The sequence below is a fragment of the Triticum dicoccoides genome, chromosome 3A (genome assembly GCF_002162155.2).
Source record: "Triticum dicoccoides isolate Atlit2015 ecotype Zavitan chromosome 3A, WEW_v2.0, whole genome shotgun sequence".
NCBI classification, from domain to species: Eukaryota; Viridiplantae; Streptophyta; class Magnoliopsida; order Poales; family Poaceae; genus Triticum; species Triticum dicoccoides.
This window is the reverse complement of record NC_041384.1, coordinates 54,794,233-54,805,500: the sequence shown is the minus strand read 5'-3', so window position 1 is coordinate 54,805,500 and position 11,268 is coordinate 54,794,233. Positions and strand designations below refer to the sequence as shown.

The window sequence follows — 11,268 nt, the reverse complement described above, 5'->3', positions numbered from 1 at the left end:
CAGTAATTCCAGTACGGTACCGAGCTTTGTGTTGCCATCTTCGCAATTGGGGTATAACCCTTTTTTGTGATCCTCTAACATGCTATCGAACTTCAGCTTCTCCTTTTGACTTTCGCATTGCGTCCTTGCATCGATAATGACCCGGCGGAGATCATCATCATCGGGCACATCGTCTGGTTCCTCTTGATCTTCAGTAGCTTCACCCATTGCAGCATCATTGGGCACATCGTCTGGTTCCTCTTAATCTTCACCAGCTCCCCCCGTTGCAGCATCACCGTATTCAGGGGGCACATAGTTGTCATCGTACTCTTCTTCTTCGTCGTCTTCCATCATAACCCCTATTTCTCCGTGCCTCGTCCAAACAATATAGTGTGGCATGAAACCCTTGTAAAGCAGGTGGGAGTGAAGGATTTTCCGGTTAGAGTAAGACCTCGTATTCCCACATTCAGTGCATGGACAACACATAAAACCATTCTGCTTGTTTGCCTCAGCCGCATCGAGAAACTCATGCACGCCCTTAATGTACTCGCGGGTGTGTCTGTCACCGTACATCCATTGCCGGTTCATCTGCGTGCATTATATATAATTAAGTGTCCAAATTAATAGAAGTTCATCATCACATTAAAACCAAAGTGCATACATAGTTCTCATCTAACAACATATAGCTGTCCACAACATCTAATTAATTAAACCATACATTGAAACTATGTAAAACATTTCAATGCGAAAACAAATGCGATCATAATCGCAACCAAGGTAACAATTGATCCAACGACATAATGATACCAAGCCTTGGTATGAATGGCATATTTTCTAATCTTTCTAATCTTCAAGTGCATTGCATCCATCTTGATCTTGTGATCATCGACGACATCCGCAACATGCAACTCCAATATCATCTTCTCCTCCTCAATTTTTTTTATCTTTTCCTTCAACAAATTGTTTTCTTCTTCAACTAAATTTAACCTCTCGACAATAGGGTCGGTTGGCATTTCCGATTCACGTACATCCTACATAAATAAAATCTATGTCACGTTGGTCGGCATAATTTTCATAAACAATAAATGAACCAATAGTTATAAAGATAATATATATACCACATCTGAATCATAGACAGGACGAGGGTCGACGGGGGCGGATACCAAAACCATCGCACTATATAAGATGCATTAATAAAAGAAAGAAAATAATACAAGTATCTATGTAAACATACAAGTAAGAATATTTTTCCTTTCAGAAAGAAGATAAGAACAAGAGGCTCACCACGGTGGTGCCGGCGATGAGCTCGGCGCGGGTGATCGACGGCGATGAAGACGGGGACGGGGCGTGACGGACCGCTAAACCTAGACAAATATTATGGAAAATGGAGCTTGGAGGTCGAGCTTGGAGAGGAGAAAACTTAAGTAGTGTGGCTCAGGCATTCCATCGAACACCTTGTGTGCATAGGAGGTGAGCTAGAGCACCACCAAGCCCTCTCCCCCTCGGCCAGAGAAAAACAGAGCACTGGGGTGCTGCGCGCGCGAGCGAGGGGTATATATAGGCACCTCATTGGTCCCGGTTGGTGACTTGAGCCGGGACTAAAGGGGAGCCTTTGGTCCCGGTTCAAACCACCAACCGGGACCAATGGTGGTGGGCCAGGAGCGAGGCCCATTGGTCCCGGTTCATCCCACCAACCAGGACCAAAAGGTCCAGATGAACCGGGACCAATGGCCCACGTGGCCCGGCCGGCCCCCTGGGCTCACGAACCGGGACCAATGCCCACATTGGTCCCGGTTCTGGACTGAACCGGGACTAATGGGCTGACCCGGCCTGGACCAAAGCCCTGTTTTCTACTAGTGGGTTCTCCATGTTGGCATGTAAGTCAAAGATCCCTTATCTGACCTGCTAGGTCGGTTAGTATGGCGTGTAACCCTAAGCCTCATTCCCTTTTCTAAGGTGAGGCTAGGGGGGAAATTTAAGATCATCTGACATCTAGTCATCGTCTCGATAGCAACATCTCCAGCATATTGTAACTCCCTCACACAAGGTGTTTTCCCCAATATCAATCAAAGGGTAATTTGGGATCATCTGACATGTAGCCATCGTCTCGGTAGCAACATCTCCAACATATTGTAACCCCCTCACACAATGTGTTTTTCCCAATATCAATCAAAGCAAAAGCAGAAGTAGGGTATTACCTCCGTGATGAGGGACCGAGCCTAGGTAAATTCCATGTGTGCAATCCCTTCTGGAAATTCCGGTCATGTGCTGCACCCTAACGAGACTATGGGTTTTAGTATCGTCTCATAGTTTTCCCATACTCATTGTCGTTATCTATTGTTGTCGAATATGGAGCGAAGAATGGGCTCCAAGTACCTAGATGTACATACAACAAGCTGATTTTAGCTACTTGATTAGCCAACAATGGAGCTAAAGACAATGCGAGAGGGGTCGGGTTTAGTTTCTTCTGGAGACATGTGAGCATGGTTCCACACTTCTTTATTGCAAGAATTACTTTATCTATATTCGACATGATTTCGTTGCATGCAACTGAATGTTGCAATGCTTTTTTTGGACTCTTAGTTGCGAATGTTTTTCCCCTATGAGTCAAAATGATTTTGGTATGTTGTATAAGTACAGAACTTCGTACTATTGCACAATCAAATTTTGATGTTGCATAGTTCATAGCGTTTTATTATGATTTTGCTGCACTGAATTGAGAATTGTTGCGTACATACAAAAGCAAGAAGTTTACTAAATGCACTATTTTGAAGTTTGTATTTTTCATGTTTTAGTTCGTTGGCGGAGAAACGTTTCCATTGATATAAAAAAAATAGTGTTGCATGTAGTGGGAGATATTTGTTGCAACAATTTGAGGTATAGATCAACCAATTTAAGTGTGAGTACCGACCATGCAGGGCGTAGCTGATCAGGATCTCCACACGTCTGACCAACGCACGCCTAGCAGTACCCAGTCCCTTGATTTTCACAATTTTATTGTAGTGAAGAAATACGATGAAGTAGTAGTAGCTACTTCAATAAAGAGATCAAGTGGAGTGGATCCCGCATTTCATATGGCGGCGAGGCGGCTGACGTTGATGGGGTAGGCGTCGGTGGTGGAGGATGAGCTGAAGACCTTGTTGGCTATGATCCTGTTGGCGGCCTCGGTGGGGTGGAAGGCGTCCCAGAAGATGTACTTGGTGCGGTCGTCGCAGGGGCGCTGCATGGGCAGGCACGTGATCTGGCCGTTGTTCCTCCCGACGCCGCAGCAGCCGCGGTCGAGCACCGTGAACCCGTACGCCGCCGCGTTGGCCGCGAGGTCCTTGCCGCTGTTGACGGCGTTGAGGAAGACGAGGTTTGCCCCCGGCGTCTGCTGGCCGCGGTTGAGGCGTTTCACCATGGCCAGCAGCCCCTTGTTGTAGATGGCGATGGCGCTGTTGATCTTGTCGTTGCACCCGCTCCTACTTTTCGTGCTGCCGTTAGCTGCGCTCCGGTTGCCGCCGCTGCCGCCGATGCCGACGGTGATGCCGCCAGGGATCGTAAGGCCGATGCCGGAAGTGGGAGGGGGGCGTCCTCGTCCTTGGTCATCGGCGTCGTCGTCGATCCTGGCGAGCTCGTAGGGGATGCAGCCGATCTGGCCGACGCCGGCGACGACGAACTTCCTGGCGCCGAGGGCGTAGAGGGCGGTGAGCTGGCGCTCGTACTCCTGGAGGAGGGCGGCGGCGTAGGCGGCGGGGTCGTAGGCCTGGGCGGTGTTGTAGTAGTCGGGCATGAAGTAGTTGTTGAGGTAGTCGTTGCTGCCCATGCCCACGTAGTAGATGCACCGGCCCAGCCGCTTGTCCCTCCCCGCCGGCGCTATCTGGCCCACCACCGACCGGAAGTGGCTCACCTGCTCCGACAGAGGGTAGTGGCCGCCGAGGTTGTTGCCGGTCTCCGGCCTGACGCCGGCGGCGCCCGAGGCGAAGTTGAGGCCGCGCGCGTAGTCGGAGGGCTGCGCCATGGCGTAGGCTGGGATGAAGGGCGGCTGGAAGCCGAGATGGTCCGCGAGCAGGTCGACCATGGTGCGGCCGTTGGTGAAGCGGCCGGGCGGCGCGGCGCCGTCGGGGAAGTCGACGCCGTAGGGGCGGTAGTTGGCCCTGGCGAGGCTGAGGATGTTGTTGTTGTTGCCGTTGTCCACCAGCGAGTCGCCGAAGATGTACATGCACGGCACCAGCTGCTGCTTCTGCGCCGCCTGGACATGTAGATCCCCATGGGCATGCAGTACTACGGCCACCGCCGCCACAATTAGCACCCACCGTCGAAGAAGAAGATGATGGTAATTACCCATCACCGATCGAACTAGCTTAGCTTGCAATGTTGTTATGCTTCTCGACCGATCGTTCCACTTCAACTCATGCATGCATTCACTTAAACTCTCGTATATATATACAGTAAGAGTACGTACTGGACAACTGGATCAACCGTTGGATCGATGCATGGCATTGCCCGTGATCGATCGGCCAAGAGCTAGCTGCATGCATGCATGCAGCTCGTGAATTGTGTAACGACGGATCGACCGTGATCTCTCACGGCTAGAATAGAAAAGATACGGCGGCCAGCTGAAAGTAGAAACGGAGAGAGGACGAAACATCAAGTGCCAGCCAGTAGGATTGGTTGGCTGGCGGTGGTTTACTCGATCATGCACCTAGGATCGTTAATGAGGTTTTCCTTTTATTTTCCCCTTTTTCTTTTCTTTCTCATGGACGCCCAATTTGCTCCACGGGTTTGGGGTGGGGTGGGGTGGGGTGGGGTGGGGGCAGGGGTGAAATCCTAGGTGCCGCCCCCATCTCCTCCCCTCCTCGCTCTCCTTGCCGCAGCCGGAGGAAGCCCGCGGGGAAAATCTGTCTTAGGATGGCGGTGTCGGGATCATCTTCTTGCACTTCAGGAGCCGCTGCGGCTGGATTGTTGCAGTAGCTCTAGACGGCACTCGCGTCGGCAGAGGTTGGATGCGAGGGCACACTAGTAGAAAATGGGGCAAAGATCTAGGCCGGGTCAGCCCATTAGTCCCGGTTCAGTCCAGAACCGGGACCAATGGGGGCATTGGACCCGGTTCGTGAGCCCAGAGGGCCGGCCAGGCCACGTGGGCCATTGGTCCCGGTTCGTCTGTACCTTTTGGTCCCGGTTGGTGGGACGAACCGGAACCAATGGGCCTCGCTCCTGGCCCACCACCATTGGTCCCGGTTGGTGGCATGAACCGGGACTAAAGGCTGTCACCAATCGGGACCAATGAGGTGCCTATATATACCCCCTCGCGTAAGAGCAGAGCACACTGCTCTGTTTTTTCTGGCCGAGGGGGAGAGGGCTTGGTGGTGCTCTAGCTCACCTTCTATGCACACAAGGTGTTCGATGGAATGCCCGAGCCACACTACTTAAGCTTTCTCCTCTCCAAGCTCGACCTCCAAGCTCCATTTTCCTCAATATTTGTCTAGGTTTAGCGGTCCGTCACGCCCCGTCCCCGTCTTCACCGCCGTCGATCACCCACGCCGAGCTCATCGCCGGCACCACCGTGGTGAGCCTCTTGTTCTTATCTTCTTTCTGAAAGAAAAAAAATATTCTTACTTGTATGTTTACATAGATACTTGTATTGTTTTCTTACTTTTATTATTGCATCTTATATAGTGCGATGGTTTTGGTATCCGCCCCCGTCGGCCCTTGTCCTGTCTATGATTCAGATGTGGTATATATATTATCTTTATAACTATTAGTTCATTTATTGTTTATGAAAATTATGCCGACCAACGTGACATAGATTTTATTTATGTAGGATGTATGTGAATCAGAAATCCAACCGACCCTATTGTCGAGAGGTTAAATTTAGTTGAAGAAGAAAACAATTTGTTGAAGGAAAAAATTAAAAAAATCGAGGAGGAGAAGATGATATTGGAGTTGCATGTTGCAGATGTCGTCGATGATCACAAGATCAAGATGGATGCAATGCGCTTGAAGATTAGAAAGATTAGAAAATATGCCATTCATACTGAGGCTTGGTATCATTATGCCGTTGGATCAATTGTTACCTTGGTTGCGATTATGATTGCATTTGTTTTCGCATTGAAATGTTTTACATAGTTTCAATGTATGGTTTAATTAATTAGATGCTCTGGAGAGCTATATGTTGTTAGATGAGAACTATGTATGTACTTTGGTTTTAATGTGATGATGAACTTCTATTAATTTGGACACTTAATTATATATAATGCACGCAGATGAACCGGCAATGGATGTACGGTGACAGACACACCTCCGAGTACATTAAGGGCGTGCATCCGTTTCTCGATGCGGCTGAGGCAAACAAGTAGAATGGTTTTATGTGTTGTCCATGCACTGAATGTGGGAATACGATGTCTTACTCTAACTGGAAAATCCTTCACTCCCACCTGCTTTACAAGGGTTTCATGCCACACTATAATGTTTGGACAAGGCACAGAGAAATAGGGGTTATGATGGAAGACGGCGAAGAAGAAGAGTACGATGACAACTATGTGCCCCCTGAATACGGTGATGCTGCAACGGGGGGAGCCGGTGAAGATCAAGAGGAACCAGGCGATGTGCCCAATGATGCTGCAACAGGTGAAGATGCTGAAGATTAAGAGGAACTAGACGATGTGCCCGATGATGATGATCTCCACCAGGTCATTGTCGATGCAAGGACGCAAATGCGAAAGTCAAAAGGAGAAGCTGAAGTTCGATCGCATGTTAGAGGATCACAAAAAGGGTTGTACCCCAATTGCGAAGATGGCAACACAAAGCTCGGTACCGTACTGGAATTGCTGCAGTGGAAGGCAGAGAATGCTGTGGCTGACAAAGGATTTGAGAAGCTCCTGAAAATATTGAAGAAGAAGATTCCAAAGGATAACGAATTGCTCGACAGTACATACGCAGCAAAGAAGGTCGTATGCCCTCTAGGATTGGAGGTGGAGAAGATACATGCATGCCCTAATGACTGCATCCTCTACTGCAGTGCATACAAGGATCTTAACGCATGCCCGGTATGCGGTGCATTGCGGTATAAGATCAGACGAGATGACTCTGGTGATGTTGATGGCGAGCCCCCCAAGAAGAGGGTTCCTGCGAGGGTGATGTGGTATGCTCCTATAATACCACGGTTGAAACGTCTGTTCAGAAACGAAGAGCATGCCAAGTTGATGCGATGGCACAGTGAGGACTATAAGAAAGATGGGAAGTTGAGAGCATCCGCTGACGGGTCGCTGTGGAGAAAAATCGAGAGTACTAGGATGAGTTTGCAAAGGATCCAAGGAACGTATGGTTTGCTTTAAGCGCGGATGGCATTAATCCTTTCGGGGAGCAGAGCAGCAATCACAGCACCTGGCGCGTGACTCTATGCATGTATAACCTTCCTCCTTGGATGTGCATGAAGCGAAAGTTCATTATGATGCCAGTTCTCATCCAAGGCCCTAAGCAACCCGGCAACGACATTGATGTGTACCTAAGGCCAGTAGTTGAAGAACTTTTACAGCTGTGGAATGGAAACAGTGTACGTACGTGGGATGAGCACAGACAGGAGGAATTTAACCTAAAGGCGTTGCTGTTCGTGACCATCAACGATTGGCCCGCTCTCAGTAACCTTTCAGGACAGACAAACAAAGGATACCACGCATGCACGCACTGTTTAGATGACACTGAAAGTATATACCTGGACAAATGCAGGAAGAATGTGTACCTGGGCCATCGCCGATTTCTTTCGACCAACCATCAATCTCGAAAGAAAGGCAAGCATTTCAAAGGCGAGGTAGATCACCGGAAGAAGACCGCCATGCGCACCGGTGATCACGTGCTTGCTATGGTCAATGATTTACACTACGTAATCTTTGGAAAGGGTCCCGGTGGACTAGCTGTTCCGAATGACGCTGAGGGACACGCACCCATGTGGAAGAAGAAATCTATATTTTGGGACCTACCCTACTGGAAAGACCTAGAGGTCCGCTCTTCAATCGACGTGATGCACATGACGAAGAACCTTTGCATGAACCTGCTAGGCTTCTTGGGTGTGTATGGGAAGACAAAAGATACACCTGAGACACAAGAGGACCTGCAACGTTTGCACGAAAAAGACGGCATGCCTCCGAAGCAGTATAAAGGTCCTGCTAGCTACGCTCTTACGAAAGAAGAGAAAGAAATCTTCTTTGAATGCCTGCTCAGTATGAAGGTCACGACTAGCTTCTCGTCGAATATAAAGGGAATAATAAATATGCCAGAGAAAAAGTTTCAGAACCTAAAGTCTCATGACTGCCACGTGATTATGACGCAACTGCTTTCGGTTGCATTGAGGGGGCTTCTACCGGAAAATGTCCGATTAGCCATTGTGAAGCTATGTGCATTCCTCAATGCAATCTCCCAGAAGGTGATTGATCCAGAAATCGTACCAAGGCTAAGGAGTGATGTGGCGCAATGTCTTGTCAGTATCGAGCTGGTTTTCCCACTATCCTTCTTCAATATGATGACGCACGTCCTAGTTCATCTAGTCGACGAGATTGTCATTCTGGGGCCCGTATTTCTACACAATATGTTCCCCTTTGAGAGGTTCATGGGAGTCCTAAAGAAATACGTCCGTAACCGCGCTAGGCCAGAAGGAAGCATCTCCATGGGCCATCAAACAAAGGATGTTATTGGGTTTTGTGTTGACTTCGTTCCTGGCCTTAAGAAGATAGGTCTTCCTAAATCGCGGTATGAGGGGAGACTGACCGGAAAAGGCACTCTTGGAAGTGACTCAATAATATGCAGGGACGGATATTCTTAGTCTCAAGCACACTACACAGTTCTACAGAACTCTACCTTGGTGACCCCGTATGTCGATGAACACAAGAATAGTCTGCGCTCCAAACACCCGGAGCAGTGCGACGACTGGATTACATGTGAACACATCAGGACTTTTCAGCAGTTGGTTGGAAACACGTCTCAGAGGTGACAACACTGTTTGTGATGAGCTGTACTTGTTGTCCATGGGACCATCTTTGACTGTATTGACTTACAAAGGATATGAGATAAATGGGAATACATTTTACACGATCGCCCAAGATCAAAAGAGCACCAACCAAAACAGCGGTGTCCGGTTTGATGCAGCAACCGAGAGCGGAAATGACGCATATTATGGTTACATAGTGGACATATGGGAACTTGGCTACGGACATGATTTTAAGGTCCCTTTGTTTAAGTGCAAATGGGTCAATCTGTCAGGAGGCAGGGTACAGGTAGACCCACAGTACGGAATGACAACAGTGGATCTGAAAAATCTTGGGTACACTGACGAACTGTTCGTCCTAGCCAATGATGTGGCACAGGTTATCTATGTGAAGGACATGTCTACCAAACCGAGAAAAAGAAAAGATAAGGAAGCGAATACATCATACGATGAGCCAAAGCGCCACATAGTTCTTTCAGGAAAAAGGGACATCCTGGGAGTGGAGGGCAAGACAGACATGTCTAAAGATTATTTAAAGTTTTATGAAATTCCTCCCTTCAATGTCAAGGCTGACCCAAGCATCCTGATAGACGATGAAGATTATCCATGGTTACGGCGCAATAAACAAATGACACAAGCGAAGAAAAAGTGAAGACTTTCTCCCGCAACTATTATGATGATACCATGCCAACTTTGTAACACACGAATATGCTATGCCAACTTTTTCAGTGTTCATTTGAAAACTATGAATTTAGGTCAATTTCCTCTATAGGTGCATCTATGTTCATTTTTTTAGTAAAGTTAATCACAAACTTGTGATTCACACAAATTTCAAAGAATTCAAATTTTAACTATTCAAATTTGAAAACTAATGGCACTAACAGAAAGCTTATACTTTTTCTAAAACTAAAAGCAAAAAGAATTAAAAAATGAAGCAAAAAACAAAAGAAAATAAATAATGCAGAAAACAAAACAAAAAAACTGGAAAAAATAGGGCTCGCCCCTGGCCCATGACCATTAGTCCCGGTTTGTGCCACAAACCGGGACTAAAGGGTTGGTCCTCGTTGCACTCAGAGTTTAGTGCCACCTCGCCAACCGAAGGGCGCCCACACCGGTTTATAAGCCCGTCCCTCTCTGCCTTGTTGAGCTCCTCTCAAAGTGAAAATAGATGCCCCTATACAGGGAATTTGACCTCAATTCATAATGAATTTCTCTGAAATTCATAGAAATTGATTATGAATTTAGGTTGAATTTTCTCTGTAGGTGCATCTATGTTCATTTTTTACTAAAGTTAATCACAAACTTGTGATTCACACAAATTTTAAAAAATTCAAATTTAAACTATTCAAATTTTAAAAGTAATGGCACTAATAGAAAGTTTATAATTTTTCTAAAACTAATGGCACTAACAGAAAGTTTATAATTTTGCTGACCTAAAAGCAACAAGAAATAAAAAATAAAGCAAAAAACAAAAGAAAATAAATAATACAGAAAACAAAACAAAAAATCTGGGAAAAAAATAAAAATAGCAACAATAAGTATTTTTTTGTAAATAGAAACAAAATAAAATAAATAAAGCAACAAAGAAAACAAAAAAACTAAAAAAATGTTTTCAAATTTGAAAACTAATGACACTAACAGAAAGTTTATAATTTTTCTAAAACTAAAAGCAAAAAGAATTAAAAAATAAAGCAAAAAACAAAAGAAAATAAATAATGCAGAAAACAAAACAAAAAAACTGGAACAAAATAACAACAATAAGTATTTTGTTGTAAGTAGAAACAAAATAAAATAAATAAAGCAATAAAGAAAAAAAACAAAAAAGTGTTTTCAAATTTGAAAACTAATGGCACTAACAGAAAGTTCATAATTTTTCTAAAACTAAAAGCAAAAAAAATTAAAAAATAAAGCAAAAAACAAAAGAAAATAAATAATGCAGAAAACAAAAAAACTCGAAAAAATAGCAACATTGTTGTAAGTAGAAACAAAATAAAATAAATAAATCAACAAAGAAAAAAAGTGCCACCTACTAGGCCCCCACGGCCGGAATACGACTAGAAACCCTACCATGGGTCAGGATTCAGGCCCGCAGGAGGCCCAGTAGGCCCACAGGCACACAACGCAGGGTTAGGCCCGAAAGCCTGCATTTGAGAGGAGCTCGAGAGGGAAGGCGCAGCAGCGCTTTTAAACCACTCTCGAGCTCTCTCAGCTAGCGAGGTGGGACTAAAGTTTTGGCGCGGGGCAGCACAAGGCCTTTGGTCCCAGTTGATGCCAGCAACCGGGACTAAAGGGGGCATTGGTCCCGGTTCGTGGCACAAACCGGGACCAAT

At 46.3% G+C, this 11,268-nt stretch overlaps 1 protein-coding gene across 1 annotated transcript; it reads right to left on the bottom strand.

The window, feature by feature from the left end:
* Positions 1–2,859: 2,859 nt before the first annotated feature.
* LOC119271196 (GDSL esterase/lipase At1g33811-like) lies at positions 2,860–4,358 on the bottom strand. The gene has a single exon (XM_037553113.1). The coding sequence runs from the start codon at positions 4,304–4,306 to the stop codon at positions 3,050–3,052; it is 1,257 nt and encodes a 418-aa protein (XP_037409010.1). The 5' UTR covers positions 4,307–4,358; the 3' UTR covers positions 2,860–3,049.
* Between the last annotated feature and the right edge of the window lie 6,910 nt (positions 4,359–11,268).

Coding starts and splice junctions, on each gene's coding strand:
- LOC119271196 (XM_037553113.1), bottom strand. CDS start 4,306: ATGGGTAATTACCATCATCTTCTTCTTCGACGGTGGGTGCTAATTGTG.